Source organism: Schistocerca americana, chromosome 3 (genome assembly GCF_021461395.2).
Source record: "Schistocerca americana isolate TAMUIC-IGC-003095 chromosome 3, iqSchAmer2.1, whole genome shotgun sequence".
Taxonomy (NCBI): Eukaryota; Metazoa; Arthropoda; class Insecta; order Orthoptera; family Acrididae; genus Schistocerca; species Schistocerca americana.
The window spans coordinates 113,695,463-113,714,520 of NC_060121.1; the positions used below are offsets into that span (position 1 = coordinate 113,695,463).

The 19,058-nt window shown below is 40.5% G+C and overlaps 1 protein-coding gene across 1 annotated transcript in view; it reads right to left on the reverse strand.

Annotated features, from left to right (window-relative positions):
• The window catches only part of LOC124605904 (coiled-coil and C2 domain-containing protein 2A), a 348,984-nt gene that overhangs the window by 322,839 nt on the left and 7,087 nt on the right, over positions 1-19,058 (reverse strand). The window contains exon 2 of the mRNA XM_047137851.1: positions 11,548-11,745. Coding sequence (XP_046993807.1) covers positions 11,548-11,745 — 198 coding nt within the window. The remainder of the gene's footprint in view (positions 1-11,547; positions 11,746-19,058) is intronic.

Here is a 19,058-nt window from a genome sequence, read left to right on the forward strand (position 1 = left end):
GAAGCACATTTGGAAAAAATCTCAATTAAATAAAAACATAAAAAAATCTCTGCAGGTCACACAGTGTATGCAAGCAAAGCAGTGGGTAAGCTAGTTTACTTATATGTAAGGCTCCATTTGAAGGTAGAAAGCATCTCACCGTAGCAACTAAGATTTATTTCAGATTACAAAGTTACGCAGTAAATGAAGCAGGCAAAAAGGATTACAAATACCTCAAAAATGAGGTAGGCAAAAAATACAAAATGGTTTTGTAAGTAAGAATGGCTAGAGGACATGTGTAAGAATGTAGAAGCATATATGACTAGGGGTAAGATAGATGCCACCTACAGGAAAACTAAAGAGACCTTTGGAGAAAAGAGAACCACCTATATGAATATCAAGAGCTCAGATGGAAAACCAGTACTAAGCAAAGAGAAGGAGTACATAGATGGTCTATACAAGGATGATGTAATTGAGGGCAATATTATAGAAATAGAAGAGCATGTAGATGAAGATGAGATGGGAGATATGACACTGTGTGAAGAATTTCACAGAGCACTGAAAGACCTAAGTCGAATCAAGGCCCCATTACTAAGCACTACCAAAAGCCTTGGGAAAACGACCCATGACAAAACTCTTCTATTTGGTGAGCAAGATGTATAAGACATGCGAAATACCCTCAGACTTCAAGAAGAATATAATAATTCCAATCCCAAAGAAAGCAGGTGCTGACAGGTGTGAAAATTACCGAACTATCAGTTTAATAAGTCATGGCTGCAAAATACTAACACGAGCTCTTTATAGACAAATGGAAAAACTGGTACAAGCTGACCTTGAGGAAGATCATTTTGGATTCCATAGAAATGTATGAACAAGCGAGGCAATACTGAGTCTTAATGAAAGGCAAACCTATGTTTATAGCATTTGTAAACTTAGAGAAAGCTTTTGACAATGTTGACTGGAGTACTCTCTTTCAAATTCTGAAGGTGGCAGGGGTAAAATACAGGGAGTGAAAGGCTATTTACAATTCATACGGAAACCAGATGGCAGTTGTAAGAACTGATGGGCACAAAAGGGGAGTAGTGGTTGAGAAGGAAGTGAGACAGAGCTGTAGCCTGTCCTTGATGTTATTCAGTCTGTACATTGAGCAAGCAGTATGGGAAACAAAAGAAAAATTTGGAGTAGGAATTAAAATCCAGGGAGAAGAGACAGCAAAGCACTTGGAAGAGACTCAGTTGAACAGAATCGACAGTTTCTTGAAAGGAGGATACAAGATGAGCATCGACAAAAGCAAAATGAAGATAACGGAATGTAGTCGATGCTGAGGGAATTAGATTAGGAAATGAGACATTTAAAGTAGTAGATGAGTTTTGCTATTTAGGCAGCAAAATAACTGATGATGGTTGAAGTAGAGTGGATATAAAATGTAGAATGGTGATGGCAAGGAAAGTGTTTCTGAAGAATAGAAGTTTGTTAACATTGAGAATAGATGTAAGTGTCAGGAAGTATTTATGAAAGTATTTGTATGGAGTGTAGCCACGTATGGAAGTGAAACATGGACAATAAACTGTTTTGACTGGAAGAGAATTGAAGCCTTTGAAATGTGGCGCTACAGCAGAATGCTGAAGATTATATGGGTAGATCATGTAACTAATGAGGAGGTACCGAATAGAATTGGGGAGAAGCAGAATTTTTGCCACAACTTGAACAGAAAAAGGGATCATTTGGTAGGGAACATTCTGAGGGGTCAAGGGATCACCAAAATAGTATTGGAGGGAAGCATGGAGAGCAAAAATCGTAGAGGGAGACCAAGGGATGAATACACTAAGCAGATTCAGAAGGGTGTAGGTTGCATTAGGTACTGGGAGATGAAGAAGCTTGCACAGGACAGAGTATCATGGAGAGCTGCATCAAATCGGTCTTTGGACTGAAGACAACAACAACACATAGTTATTCAAGAAATGACTGAAAACAAAAAAATGGATGATTAAGTGTTTATATTAAATGATGCTACATGAAATGGTGTTTATTCTGTGCAAACAGTCATCTAGTGAGTTGCATGGGTTGGGGTTCAATATCCTTTACAGTTAGACTTTAAATTTTGCAGTGGGGAGTGATGTGACTGACCTTGGTGATGTGTTGGCAAGCCTTACTACTACATACAGTGAGTTTCTTTGATAAATTGCAGTTCCATGGCTTATGAGATGAAACCAATCTTTTTTGTCGGTTTGTGCAGGTCAGAGTATACATTTTATTTAAGTATCCGGGCCAACACGAATTATTAAAAAATATACCTATATAACAGTTAATACCCCAGCATATGGCATGAGTCTCTTGGCTTTGCACTGCAAATTATTCTTACAGCCCTCTTGTGTAACTTTAAAAGCTTGTTAAGGTTTGCTTGTGTTGAGGCATCCCTTACTTCTCTTCCATAGTTTACACTAAATGATATCAACACATGTTAAGTAGTTCATAGTACATGGGTATCATTGCAGTATTTACTAAGCATGTTTATTGCAAATATATTTTTAGTCAGTTGGCCTGCCAGAGACTGAACACACATATTCCACAGAAGCGAATCTTGCATGATTATTCTCAGGAATCTCACATAATTTTCTTTGATGGCAATATCAGTTCTGATGTAGAACTGAATCTCAAAATCTGTCTGCCTTGTGGGGTTAAAACACATTACCACTTTTTTCTTGGTGCTGACACTGATATTACTTTCATTGAAATAGTGAATTATTTAATTTGTAATCCAGTTGCACAACATTTGTAATTGGTCATAATCTTTATATGCTTGCACACAATACATGTATCATCAGCATATAGAATTATATTTGAATTTGCAGAGCACTGTTATATGTCATTTACATATTAGTAAACTGTGGTCATAATATGTCAAAGTGAGACATACCGCAAGATGAAGTTTGCTTAGAAATGTGTCCTGTTACGAATCTAATCTAAATAGTTTAGGCATAATCCGTATCACTTCAGGTGGGGGGTGGTGGAGGGGGGGGGGGGGGGGGGAGGGGTGGTTACATTCATAGTCTTGGATGTTATTGAATTTAGCATATGTTAAAATTCAGAAGTAAGTAAGAAACACATATTTTTTTTATTTTCTCCAAAAAAATTCCTGTCGAGAGATAGGCCTCCAAAGATGACACTGTGAACACCATTCTGAAGAAGAAAATTTTGGAAAAAGTTTTAAAATGCTGTATATCTGTAACAGTTTTGTTAGATTTTTTTTATTTGAAAGATAATTGATTTATGATTACAATGGTATCCTGCATTTGGACATACCTGTCAAAGTTCTTTTACTGTTGACTTTTGAATTTTTTTTTATAATTTGCAGAATTTTTTTTTTTCAAAAATGCCAATCCAGAAAAGTTAGATTTTTTCTGGAAAGGAGAGCTTTCACTTTTAAGTTGGACAGGTTTTACTTTAAAAAATCATTTCTTTTTAACTTTCAAGGGTAATGGATGTCATCACTGAAGTTGTTTCTTACTAATTTCTTTGTTACAATATTTATTTCTATTGTCTTTGGTGCAGCTATTTCTTTTCACTTTCTTCATTACACTTATTTCCTATTACTTTCTTTGCTGCTGTTATTTCTTTTCACTTTCATTGCTGCAGATATTTCTTACACTTTGTTGAAGTATCTTGTCAGTTTCTTTGTCATGGTAGTTCATTGTAGGTTTCTGTATTGCAGTTGTTCAGTGCTAATTTGTTTACTGAAGAGGCTTCTAAGAAATCTGAGACCATCCAGTGAGTTCTGTGTTTTCGTGAGGAATTTCCCAGTTGACATAGTTGTAGTGTGTTTGTGAAAAGGGCTGCTTGAAATGTCTTCTAAGAGTGACGTGTGCTGACTATTTGCATATCCATAAAAGAGTGATTAAAAAAAAAAAAAAAAAACACTTTGTTCAGGTTGGGGATAAGTGTCCTCCTTTGAAGACTGTTTCAAAGTGAAGATGTTCCCAGTGATGACTTTTTGTGTTCTATATGTTTTGACAGAATAACAAAAATGATAGTATCTGGACAAGGTGAAGCCTCCCATGGTGCAGATGATGCAGATTTTGCATCAATAGAGGAAGAATTAAATACCCTGAATCAGTCAACTACAGCGGTAGGTATTAGTCCTGTTAAGTAAGTGTGGTCAGTGAAGTTGATTCATAAGCTCTATGCACCAAGAAAGTGCAGAGAAATTACTAAAGCTATGGATGAATACACTACAGCAAAACCGACCACAGTCTTCAAAGTAGAAATTCCATCTTCACAAGAAAATGAACCAAAGCACTCTTGCACCTCTTGCCAGGAATTTTTCACAAATATCAATTCAGCTGTTGAATATTGTGCATCCTACACTGATAAGGTGCAAGTTTTAACTATTATTCCAGAGACATTTTCAAAGAACATGACTTTGAACCACATTCCATCACTATCAAAGTACCTGGTAGACAAATCAAGAAATTTGAGGTCTGTAAAAGGAGTCTTTGGAAGACCAGATCGCTATTATGGTCATCATGTTGAAGCAACTCAAGTTCAAATAGTGCAGTCGTTTTATTGGGAAGATAAATGGGACTGTTCTCACCAGAGTTCCAACAAAAAAGACACAAGACACTTTTTGCAATTTATAAGAGCAACTATACAACTTCACATACTGGAAGATCAAAATTTTATGCAGTACAACCTAAGTGGGTTGTTCCACACTCATCTGTCTGTTTATGTGTGTACTGCGCAAATTTTGTACTTTGTGTGGTAACTTTAAAGAACTTACTGGAGCACATGACATACGATACTTTGGTTGGGCGTACGAAGGCATTAGTAGTCTGTGACGTAAAGCGAGAGACTTGTTTGTTTCAAGAATATGGTGACTGTCCTGGAAAGGGAGGACTGCCTTTACAGACATTTGGCCTGGAAGATGTAGCAGATAACTGCAGAAATTACATATGTGACATGGGAGGAAAATAAACTAATTAAGGAAATTGTTGCCTTTGACAGTTTCATTGATGAATTTGGTAAATGGTCAGTGAAAGCAGTAACACACCAGCATCTGAAAAAATTGCAACAAAACAACACATTGCAGAAGTGAAAGGGTGTTTGCAGGCTGAAGAATTATGTTTAGTGCTTCACTGTGATTTTGCTGAGAACTGATCTGTAATTCTCCCACAAGAAATAAAAGTGTATCATTCGAGTAATGACTAGGTTTCAATGTTTACAGGAGTGACATATTTTCAAAACAAGACCACAAGTGTTGCAGTTATAAGTGATGATGCAGGACATGACTCAGCACATGCTTTGCTAGCAATTGTGCTAAATTCATGGGCAAACATGGGCAGAGAAGATCATCATTATTTCTGATGGTGCTCTTAATCATTTTAAAAATCATTACCAGCTGTTTGAATTGAGTAAGTCGCTTGTGCCAACTGACTGGGTGTACAATGCTACTGGTCATGGGAAGGGGCCCTGTGATGGTGTAGGAGACCTGCTGAAGCACCATGCTACAAAACATAATCTTTCCAGGCCAAATACAGCTGTAATTCAGAATGCTGAGGATTTTACGAGAGTTGTGAAACCTTACACATCCACAGCCATGATTCTTTTGTCCAAAGAGGAAATCGAAGAATTCCGTGAGGAGAAAGAAAGAAGAATGGTCCAAACAAACTGCTCGTGTGAAAGGAATTCAGAAGACACATTTTTGGACTCAAAGTGATGGGCAAACTCATACTGCACAGGCTTTAAAGAGCAAGAAAGAAGAAATTCCGTTTGTTCAGACAACACCTCAGAAACAGCAGGACAATATTCAGATTCAAAACCTGAGAAGGGGGATGTTTGTTACATGTGTTTATGACTGTGACTGGTGGATTGTACAGATTATAGACACCACTTATGAGTTAAACAAAACTGCAGTGAACTTTATGCTACCACGTGGACCAGCTGTTGGATATAGTTTTCCAGCTGAAGAACGGCAACAACACCATCAATGTTCACTTCCTCTTCACAATGTTTTGAAGATTGTAAGTGCCTCAGTTCCTATTGGTTCAACAGGAAGACATCATTCTATATCAAAGGAAGATACTGAAGCAGTGGAACACATTTTTAGTTCATTGACTGGCTAATTTCAGTACAAAACAGAGTGCACAGAAGTTGTATAAATTGAAAGGTTTAAGTCTTTGCACCTTTCACATACATTTTGGAACCATTTAAAATGCTTGAAAAATGAGTCTCTTACTCATCTTTCAAAACTAAAATTATGTTAAATAAGCCTTGGTTTTGATTTTTATGGGCCTATTATGTGATTATGTAGTAATAAAACAGGTTTTATGTATGGCAAAAATTTCAATTGTATATAAAACCTGTTCAATCTAAACGTGGAAGCTTTCCTTTTCAGGGAATTTAGAACCATGTGGTACTAATCAACAGAAAAAAATTCAAAATTTTATGGATTGGGATTTCTGAAAAAAAAAAAAAATCCGTAAATTACAGAGAAAGTTCAGAATGGTATAGTAAAAGAACTTAAACAGATAAGTCCAAAGGGAAGATTTTTTTGTAATCATAGAACAATTATCTTTCAAATAAAAAAAAACCAACAAAATATCTAGAACTGTTCCAGAGACATAGCATTTTAAAATGTTTTCCAAAATTTGCATCTTCAAAATGGTATGCACAGTTTCATCTTTGCAGGGCTGGATCTCAAAGCAGAAATTTTTTTGGAGAAAACAAAAAAAATTCATGGTCTTTACTTAGTCCTTCATTTTAGCATATGCCAAATTCAATAACATCCGAGGCTGTGAAGGTAAGTTTTTTTCCTAGCCTGCCTGAATTGACATGGATTGAGCCTTTAGCAGTAATGCGGAAGACAACAGTTTTTTGCTATCAAAAAAAAGTGGTAAACATATAGTGTGAAACAAATTTTCTCCGTTGCCTGTTTGTCATTTGTTTCTGGAGGGAATGAGAAAGTCAAACAGGTAGCTGACTAGTCTTGCTGCACAGAAGTGAAATAGCTTAGTTAATACTTGTTTCCCTGATAAATGTGCAATATTATGCATAAATATCCACTGCCTGGCAAAAAAAGTAAAGCACCTGGAAGATGGTTGGTTGTCAATGTAACTACGTACGCACCATCGGTATGTTTGCAAATGATTAAAGGTACAATTCTATGTCACGGGCACAATGGCTACCAGAGTGCATTAGATCTTTTCTCATTTAGTGTTGTTACCAGGCCTAGTATTGTATACACCAAGGTGACAAAAGTCATGGGATACCTCCTAACACAGTAGTGGACCTCTTTTTGGCTGGTTTAGTGCAGGAACTCATTGTGGCATGGACTCAACAAGTTGTTGGAAGTCCCCTGCATAAATATTGAGCCATGCTGCCTCTACAGCCATCCATAATTGTGAAAGTGTTGTCAATGAAGGATTTTGTGCATGACCTGACATCTTGATTATGTCCCGTAAATGTTCAATGGGATTCATGGTGGGCAATCTGGGTAGCAAAATCATTCACTCAAATGATCCAGAATGTTCTGCAGCCCAGTGACATGGAGTATTATCATCAACAAAAATTCCATCGTTGTTTTGGAATGTTAAGTCCAGGAATGCCTGCAAATGGTCTCCAAGTATCCAAACACAACCATTTCCAGTGAATGATCAGTTCAGTTGGACCAGAGGACCCAGTCCACTTCATGTAAACACAGCCCATACCGTTACGGAGCCACCACCGGCTTGCACAGTGCCTTGTTGACAACTTTGGTCCATGGCTTCATGTGGTCTCCACCATACTCAAACCCTAACATCAGGTCTTACCAACTGAAATAGGGAGTCATCTGATGAGACCACGGTTTTCCAGTTGTCTTGGGTCCAACCAATATGGTCAACAAGCTCAGGAGAGGCACTGCAAGCGATGTCATGCTGTTAGCAGACGCACTCACATCGGTCATCTGCTGCTGTAGCACATTAATGCCAAATTCCACAACACTGCCATAACAGATAAGTTTGTCATGCATCTCACATTGATTTCTGTGATTATCCGTTGCACTGATACTGGTCTACTGGCACTGACAACTCTACCTAAATGCTGCTGCTCTCAGTCATTAACCGAAGTCCACTGGCCACTGCATTGTCCATGATGACAGGTACTGCCTGACATTTGATATTCTCGGCACATTCTTGACACTGTGCATCTCAGAATATTGAATTCCCTAATGATATGCAAAATGTAATGCCCCATGCATCTAGCTCCAATTACAATTCCATGTTGAAAGTCTGTTAATTCTTGCTGTGTGGCCACAATCATATCAAAAACCTTTTCGCATGAATCACCTGACAAATAAGTACAAATGACAGCTCCGTCAATGTGCTGCCTTTTTATACCTTCTGTACGCAATACTACCACCATCTGTATATGGGCATGTTGCAATCCCATGACTTTTGTCACCTCAGTGTATAAGGGGCCTTGGACAGTGTCAGATATTGCATGATCAATTTGAAGATCATGGAAATGCCGTGTACTCATGTGAGAGAGATTTATCAACATCTAACAGAGTTTGAAAGGGGACTCATTGTGGATCTCCATTTTGTCGACTGGTCAAATCATGCAATATCCAAATTTGTGGGGCATTTGATTGTGACAGTGGGCCAATGTTGGAGTGCATGGGAACGTGATGGTAGGCATACTTGTCGCCAAGGTTCCAATTGATCACATCTGATCAACACAAAAGATGATTGCCGTAATGCACACTAAGCACCTTTTAATCACTTCATATCTACACCTGCCATCCAAGATCAAGTAATGGACTCCCTGAAACATTGTGTGATCTCCCACACAACTGGTTGGAGACTAGCTGCAGCCACACTAGTAGCGTCACATGGATAGACTGCCATTAACATCACAACACTAACAGCTGTATTTGGAATGGTGCTGTGGCCAGGAACCATGGACTGCTGATGACTGGTACTACGCTGTGTTTGGTGACAAATCAAAGTTCTGCATTATTCCAGCTGACCAACATCAGCAAATATGGTGGTACTACTCCTGGCATTATGGTGTGAACAGCCATCAGGTGTAACTTCAAGTCACAGCTAACAGTGATTGAAGGAACTCTGTCAGCAGGTCACAGAAATCCTATGTCCTATTTTGTTATGTTTCATGCGACAGTATTATAGTGCCATTTTAAGAAGACAATGCTCATCCCACAAATGGCTTGTGTCTCTGTGAACTGTCTGTATGCTGTTGAGATACTCGCATTACTTTATCACCAACAAGGGGGCGGGGCTGGGAGGTTGAGGGGGCATTTGACTGTCTCCACCCCCCTACCTCCCCTCTGGAATATGGAGTACAGAGGTTACAGTCATATATTGACAGGATAACCATCAATTCTCTACAGTATAGTAAGTTTTTATGTGTCACCTAGAAAAATTAGTTCTTTCTTCAAACTGACTAACTCATTTACACTAAAAACTAGAATTTTAGAGTCTATCCCCTGTCCTCCGCCAGAAAAACTTATGCATACACTCATTCCTGTGGCCAGTACAGTCCCCTGTTATGTCCCCAATAGAATATATACAGGACTAGCTCAGGCATCAGATGTGAACTCAGTCCCAGTGCCTGAGCTAATCATGGGGTACAAATTATTTAATAATCTTCCTCAATCTGTTCAAGAATTACCTGAACAATTATTCAAACAAACAATTCATGACTGGCTAGTCCTCCACCCATTTTATGACAAGAGAATTTATCAACTGTAATGTAATACTATAATGTTAACAACAAACCTGTTGTTTCTTTCAAATTATTAATTGTATTTTAGTATGTATATGATGTTGTCTATTGCTGTAATGGCCGAATGACAATAAAATTATTGTTATTATTATTATTATTATTATTATTATTATGTATACCTGAGACCAAGGCCCAGTTACAACAGATGCGGGTCAGTTGGCATTGGGAGATGATACAATGGCTTTACGCCACCCTTCCCAACTGAATCAGTGCACTCATCCAGTTCATCCTGAGAAGTGGTCTCATATTGCCCTGTTCTTTATAAATTTGACTCGATACTGTAATCCCTGATATAAAATCACATACCTTCTCAATCTATGAAGTTTCATTTGTTTCCTCCCCCTTTTCGATGCTTCAAGGTCTTTTTTCTTATTTTTCCTTTTTTTCTTTATGCGTTGTATTTACAGTCTCTTTGGAATTAGAGAACTTATTTGTCTGACTGGCCATCCCTGAACACATTTTCATGTTTCAGACAGCTTGTTTATCGTTACAATTCTGATACCAGTCATTTGAAAGATGTTTAATTTGAAAATATGGATCCAAAAGGCATACTGCAAAGGAATGTACGTTTGCCTCATTATACCAGGAATCAATGACTTGGAAGTGATTTTAAGATCTTGTCTTGCCTTTTAATTGTCAAGATAATTAATTTTTGCTCAAATTTCGAGAATGTGAAATGTGTAGCCAATTTCTTCTTCATACACATCTTCCTTATTTTCGCTAATGGTCTGGGTTGGTGGCTCTTCCATGGGTATAGATAAATATTAGGTTGAATATGTTCATTTCTTTCTCGTTAATTAATCAAAATTTCTCTTGGAGTCAGACTACATTATTTTCAAAAGTGTAAATGTAGACTTGCCTGGCGTAGCCCTGTATTATTGTCGCAATTTTTTTCGGATGGAGCCTGCTAACACTGTTGAGATCGCGAAAATTGACATTAAAAAAGTCCATAAAGAATTGCTAAGTTTGATTACAGGCGGTCTGATTAATGTGCAACATGTTCTGTGAAAAGAGCTCCAAAATTAAAATAATATTCTTGAAAATATTAACAACTGTACAGAATCCTATGGAAACTTTCAGAAATCGCTGTCAAAATTGTCCTTCAAATCTGTTACTATGGACAACAAGAACGCAGACCCGGGATGCCTCATGGCGAGATACGGCAGCATCATGCAGGTTAAATACTTTTAATTACTTAAGTGAATATGTCGAAAACACTAGCAATGGCATAGTCGTCTGTAAACACCGAGCATAAAAACTGCTTGAATCGTAAGGAATCATCTGTGATATCTTTAGCGAGAAATTTCTTTCCACCAAATCCAAAGTTGGTTGCTACCAAAAAAGTTGTCCTCCCAGAAACATACTATGCAGTTGAGACATCATAATCAACCAGACAACCAACAATATCAATGCCACCGAGAAAAATGTAACGGCAGATTATTCTTGTTATTCTTTCTTTTCCCATTTCTCTTCAGTGCATAAAAGCGATACCATTGCAAACATTACGTACAGGTATCTTACTGAGAGGGAAGAGCACGAAATAAATTGAAGCACAAAACAGTTCCACAGCAGACAATAATGGCTATCTCACGGAGCACTGTCAACGGGGTAATATGCAACCAAAAACAGGATTGCTCGCTGAAACCTATCGACTTCTACTGATTCGGGACTTACAGTTAACACACTGTAGAAAGACGATAAATTCATGGCGAGAGGATAAAGAAGTTCTGTTTAGAAGGCAAATGAAATATTAGAAACAAAGGAAAAAACTAGATAAATGACTGTTACCTGGCTTGGAGCTCGGATAGAAGTACAAAGCTGCCTCTTTTTGGAGAAGCTCTGTCGTCTTCAGGGGCCGCCGAGCAGCAGTTTGTAAGACAACTTCCCAGTCCTCATCCTCCTTCAGACCAAGGTAATCGGCAGCCAATAATTTGGTATCGTCCTCTGTTTCTTCAGGTAGCAAGTCACCTCTGTCTTCTTCTTTATCTGTAAATTTTGTTAATCGAAGGCACCAATCCCTAATTTCCATAATTTTAGGTGCCGGAACGCATCTCTTCAAGCATACCATCCCCCCCCGCTCCCCTCTCCCATCCTTCCAGCCATAAAAAAATCACAAGTTTCGAGTTTTGGAAACTCGTGATAAAACTTGCAATGATAAATCATTTTTTACAAAAAACTGTTCTGAAATTCCATTTTTAGAACAATTTCTTATGATCACAACAACAAAATCACCAGATAGTATAAACAGCAGGGGCTACTACCAGACACTGTAGCAGTGACATTTTGCTCCCGACTTCTGTTCGATACATGTCGGCGCTAGTGGGTAGTCTTTGCGACTATGCCATCATGTTTTCAATTGCTACCAGCCACACTCTTCGAACAGTTGCAGCTGCAGGGTGAACTTTTCTTGACATTGCGATTTGATACACGTGTACTGTGTTAAATCTCTGGTGCCGAGTTGTTCCAGTGAGCAAAAAGAAAAAAAAATCCCTGGGAGACGCTGCCCTACCCATGTATTATCAACATCTACAAACCGTTTATATATTTCTGGTGCGACCCGACTGCATAAAACGCTTCCACGCGAAACCTGAACAACGATCGCCCTTGCCTAGCATAAAGCACTATTTCTAAATCACTTGGCTGCTGGACTCCTTGCTTCTAAAGTGACAGCGGAAGACTTCAGGCTGGCAATTCTGTATGTCTGTGCACTGCCACCAGTAATAACAATAATAGTAATAATAATAATGGTGTGTAGGCCTCACAGCAATTTAACAGCAGTACCATAGCTACTGTTGTGTTGTGCTGTCAATTATTTCGTTTATCTGTTGCAAAATGAGTAATGAAGCAATTTCTGAACCACTGCGAGAAATACCGTATCTACACTCGAAGATGGCATTTTGATGAGTTATTTAAGCATATATGATGTATATGTCTCAGTTTTACTCTCAACGATGCGTGGTACAAAGTGTGTGTGTGTGTGTGTGTGTGTGTGCGTGTGGACTATATGAGAAAGACGTTATTCATACATTCGTTTCACACGCTACAACATCCACCACATTGTGTCACGTGTTAAAGTTAGTGTTTGAAACTTGTGTACTCGATATTACAGTCTTATGAAAAGTGATAATAGTTATGATCATTTACAAATACTTATATCTTACCCACATGTTGGGAACCACAGATCTAGATCTAGAGTTTGGGATGCGATTTCGTGTGACAGCTAGAGCAATCTCGTGATTATCCCACGCGCCTTGGCTGCAGATTTGTACGTCAGTCTCGTGATTCGACCTGTTGTGCTGCCGCCATCCATGAACAGCGTTCAAGGAGGTGTTTTCCAACACGATAACTCTCGCCCACATACAGCTGATGTAACTCAACAGGTTCTACACAGTGTCGACATGTTGCCTTAGCCTGCGCGATGACCAGATCTGCCCCCAATCGAGGACATACGTCACATCACTGGACGACAACTCCAGCGTCATCCGCAAACAGCATTAACCGTCCCTACATTGACAGACCAATTGCAACAGGGATGATACTCCATCCCACAAACTGACATTTGGCACCTGAACAACACAATGAATGCACGTTTGCATGCTTGCATTCAACATTATGACAGTTACATCAATCATTAATGTACCAGCATTTCGGACTTCCAATAGCTTATCTTGCACTTACATTAACCCTCGATCTTGCAATGTCAATCACTTAAATATGTTACCTAGACAAATGTATTCCCGAAATTTCATAATTCTACATTAATTTTTTTATCAGTGTATTAAAAATAGCCCCCCCCCCCCCTACAAACTATCGCAAGGGCGCCCGTGGTACGACTGATTACGTCATACCACCATCGATAGTCGCACCCCTCACAATCTAATAATCGCTCATTATTTGTGACGTTTTGTAATAGATTTTGTCTATTTACGGATCTACACGCCTAGGCTTAGCCACGAAATATCTCAGTTTTAGAACGATATGAGTGATTTTCTGCAATATTTAAGAATGATTGGTTTGTACTGCAATTTCGCACTTGTAGGAAAGAAGCACGACGGCAGCCTTCAACCTTAATCAAATATTAGGAGTCTTAGCAACTTTTCCTAGCGCTGGAAGGGGCCAGCAGTGTTTAAAGGTTACCAGCCATGGTGCAAAAAAGGAGTCATTTCTGTATGACGTACAGTTACGATTTCATTAAGTCTGAGTGCGGCCGTTTTGGCATGCGGTGATTCGTCTCCTTCCTTGTCATTTTCGGTATTACTTTTACTTTTACTTTTCTTAAAATAGCATTAGCAGTCTTCCTACTGAACACTTCCTAACAAAAATCAGATAATAGTCACAGAGAGGTGCATAGTGCACCGTCTCTGACAGTGGCACCAGCCTTTCCGTTTATATTCGTGATTACTTGTGTCGCCTTGTTGCGATATTTCTACGGTCTAGGATACTCTCTTTGAGCATCTATATCGCCGTTGTCTGCGTTTTCGTCACCTTCCTCACGTGTATTCTCGAAGACAAGAAATTGTACCAAATTGTTCTTACTTGGTGCTGATACACCATGCTTTCCATTGCATTGCAAAAAGCGATTAGAGGTAAGTTCTATTTATATGGGAAAGCATTACGAGTCTGTTACGTAATTACTAACAGACGCAATTACATTTTATAACATCCCTTGTCGACGACGCCAGGCCAAAAAAGTTTTTTTTAGATTAGGCGAAAAATAACAGAAATGCAAATGGTTCAAATGGCTTTGAACACTATGGGACTTAACACCTGAGGTCATCAGTCCCCTAGAACTTAGAACTACTTAAACCTAAATAACCTAAGAACATCACAAACATCCATGCCCGAGGCAGGATTCGAACCTGCGACTGTAGCGGTCGCGCGGTTCCAGACTAAAGCACCTAGAACCGCTCGGCCACTACGGCCAGCAACTGAAATGTAGATTTCGCAAGAGTAGTTGGTAATGTTTTCGCCACAAAATAGCGAATTGACGAAAGAAGAGAGTGAAACCGCGTCACCTACATTGTATTTACATACTATGGTTCAAATGGCTCTGAGCACTATGGGACTTAACATCTGAGGTTATCAGTCCCCTAGAACTTAGAACTACTTAAACCTAACCAACCTAAAGACATCACACACATCCATGCCCGAGGCAGGATTCGAACCGGCGACCGTAGCGGTCACGCGGTTCCAGACTGAAGCGCCTAGAACCGCACGGCCACACTGGCCGGCTTACATACTATGGCAAAGCCTTTGAAAGAGTACTCAGGAACCTAATATGGGACAGAAGCGGAATCCGCAAGGACATTATAGTAGTACTGAAAAACCTCCATGACATGACGTTAAGACACTGACGACATTATGACCACTGCCCATCCCGAGATTGAATGGCAGCTGGTGGTGACCCGATATTGAAAGGTATATTGGGTGAATCATCTAAAACTCGCACCGCAAATATTGTGGAAATGGAAAGTGCTACTGATGTGAGGTTTTCACGGAATGGATTGGTAGTCACGATTCATATTTTTAGCCAATCAATAGATTGTAATAATCCTTAGAAAGCGTATTTTTGTGCAAACATACACTTTTTGAATAGGAGGAGGTCTATTGACACTAAACAAACTAAAAATAGGGTAAATTACAATGTCAGCGGTATTTGTTTCACGATTCTAGTGCGGGTCGTTTACGAGGTATCTTAGTTTTAAAAGTTCCCACACCAACACTTGTACTATACCTGTGGTAGCAGACACTAACGAACAACAGAAGTGCACACCTTAGTTATGTGGATTGTGTCCAGTAACGAGACAACTGTCTATCAAAGGTGTGGTCAAAATGACCACCAACAGTGTCAATGCACGCTTCCAGTCTGGTATGGAACGAATGATGCACACATGTTAGCGTTTCAGCGGAGATGTGCGAGCAGGTTGCAGTAATACATCATTGATAATCATCGCGGGTAGCTGGTATGTTCTTGTAAATAGCGTCTTTCAGCGTTCCCCATAGAAAAAGGTCGACAGGTGTCAAATTCGGGGAACAGGCTGGCCAAGTTACAGGTCGTCCGCGTCCAACCCAACAAAAATGTTCAAATGTGTGTGAAATCTTATGGGACTTAACTGCTAAGGTCATCAGTTCCTAAGCTTACACACTACTTAACCTAAATTATCCTAAGGACAAATACACACATCCATGCCCGAGGGAGGACTCGAACCTCCGCCGGGACCAGCCGCACAGTCCAGCCTTAGACCGGTCGTACAACTTCGCGTCCTATGGGCTGGACAACCATCATGTTGGTACCACAGGTTCCTGCTAGTCTTCACAGGAACGTCTTCTACCATCCGTAGAAGATGGTTTGTTAGGAAGCTGCGATACTTGAGCGCGTTCAGCGTTTCATCTATGAAAAAAGGGGCCTATGGAATGATGGCTCACTATCCCACACCACACCTTTACACTCCGTGAACGCTGACGTTCCACCTGACGAAGCCAGTGGGGATTGTCAACAGACCAATAGTGCGTATTTCGGCGGTTTACCATGATACATCTGGAGTATCTTCTCTTAATACCCATGTACAGATGTTTACAAGATTCTCATTATCGTGGATGGAACCTATGTTGCTGCATAATGTGTAGGACACTTGCCTGGCTCATGCCACTTCCTAGTACGACTGCGCTGGAGCTAACGTGCGGATGAATTGCAACAGCAGCTAGAACATTGATTTCCCCTCTCTTCTGTCGAAACTTGTTTCCACGTTGTCTAATTGTTACACCATGACTTCACGTAACTGATAAAAAATTACGAAGGTGTTTCACGTGTACTGGGATAACCTGCCGCATACTCCGTACAAGAATGAACTGCATTCTTCCTACACTCTCAATGCACCATTGAGCATATCGGCTTTTTTTGCATCGGTAAATCTCATCGCCCACTCACGACCTACTACTTGGTCGCGCACTAACGGACTAACAAGCCGCAACGCACTCAAGGAGCACTGCGTAAGCAAACATAACAACATCGCACCTAGGAACTACGAAGGTTGAATGGCACAAACAAGTGTCGGTGTGTAAACTTTACGATATCTCGTGAACAACTCGGACTAGAAGCCTGCAACAAATACCACTGACATTCTCATTTACCCTACTTTCAGTATATTAATGTCAGTAGGCATAGTTCCTTTAAAAAAGTGAATGTTGGTACCAAAAATACGCTTTCTAAGTATTATTACAATCCATTGATTCGCTTACAATACGAGCGCCTGACTACCAATTCATTCAGCGAAAACCAGTAGGTCAATAAAACTTTCCACTTCTGGAATATTTGCGGTGCAAGTTTCAGGTGGTTCGCCCTATATAATTGGAGCAGAAAAGAATGGGGAATCATTCATTTAGCAGTTATCTGTGCTCGGCAACTTCATGAGTTCATTCGAGCGCGACGGATGTTTCTACTGTGATCGCGCTCTCGGCCTCGGACGAGGACGCTCGTGGATTGGCCGGTCGGCAACCTTCGGATATCTGCGCGTCGGAAACTGCAGCCAGACGACCCACTGCGACGAACCAAGCTACGGAGAGGGGCTCCGAGAGGGATACGGGTATGGGCACGTCATCGGCAGCCACCGCAGATAGTGATTTAGATTCCGCCGAGCAGGGTCTTGCTTCTCTGCCGGTTCTTACCAGCTGAGTCGGCGACAGTCAGGCCAGCGACGCCAACGACGCGAGTGCATCATTGTGCGTGCGAGCGAGACGCGTCACCATCGCCACAGTCTGCTTCCAGCACTCAGGCGCCCAACAATGTGCGAGACTTCCAAAAGCCAAAACGCACCATTACAGTACGTCCCCTGCACGCTGAGGTGCCGCTACACTGTGCACATACAGGGTGGCGCACGAAATGTGTTACCATTTTGTTTTTGAATATAAACTTTATTGTCAATAAAATCTGAAAAGAACATATACTGCAATGAAGAGCCGTCCATGGAGATTTGTTCTAACTCAGCACATGCTCAATATGTCCACCATTTCGTTTCCTAACTTCCTTCAAACGAACACTGAAGTTAGTGATTACCCTACGGCACATGTCTTCCGTAATTTCACTGCAAGCTTGAAGAATAAGCCTTCTGAGCTCCATTAAATCACGTGGACGTTTCGGGAAATTTTTTTCCTTTAGGTACCCTTAAAGAAAAAAGTCACATGGATTGAGGTCTAGACTATTGGGGGGCCAATTTTGTCCGTCATTGAAGCGACCTGGAAACCTGAGTAAAATGATCCGCATGTCGAAATGCTGGTGTAAAAACTCCAACACAGTGTTTGCAGTATGTGGCCTTGCTCCGTCTGGCATGAACCACTGCGTTTTGAAGGGCAAGGCAGTAGCAAGAAGCTGTGTAATGAAGCTATTGCGAAGCATGCTCAAATAACGCTCACTGTTCAGTTTCTTCAAAGAAAAAGGGTCCAGTAAGTCCGTGACTGGAAATTGCTGCCCACGCTGTAATCCTCGGAGCATAATGTTGTCGTTCACGAAGCAATTGTGGGTTTTCAGTGGCCCAAAAGCGTACATTTTGTTTGTTAACCACACCGTCTAAATGGAAATGCGCCTCGTCTGAAAACCAAACGTTGTTGAGAGTTTCTTCCCTATCCTCCGCCCACTGAGCAAACAGTAGTCTCTGCTGCTTGTGTTCTTCAGTGAGCTTCTGTGCACAGGTCATCTTGTATGGGTACATATGGAGGTCACCTTTAAGAATGCGTTGAACGGAGCGTCTGGGTATTCAAAGTTGCACTGCTGCCTTTCTATACGATTTCCCCGGACTTCTCTGTAGAGCAACTCGTACCGCTTCAATATTCTCCGGCGAACAAACAGGCTTAGGCTGAGGTCGCTTCGCTTCCAATACTGTTCCTTCCTGTACAAATTTATCGTACAACCTGTGAATGGTCTTCTTGCAAGGGACCCATCGTGTGTTGAACTGTTGTCGAAAACGCCTCTGAGTCACAACAAGGCTTTTCGTTTCATGAAAAAGTAACACAATTGCCGATCGTTTCTGTGTCGTCACTCTTCCATTGTCAGCCATTGCTGCTTACTAGTCTCCTAGCGGCAGTATCGTGAATTGCACGGCATTTCGTAACAAGCTCTGCTGGTACTTCTATAGAGATCTCAGCGGGATATCTAATGTGCGTCGTAGATTGTGAAAGAAACAATCGGTAACACATTTCGTGCGCCACCCTGTATATAATTCTTTCGACGCGGTGGCTGAAGAGGACGCACCAGCATTCAGGAAGTTACAGCAGAACAGCAAGAAGCAGTCATCCCCACTGAAACT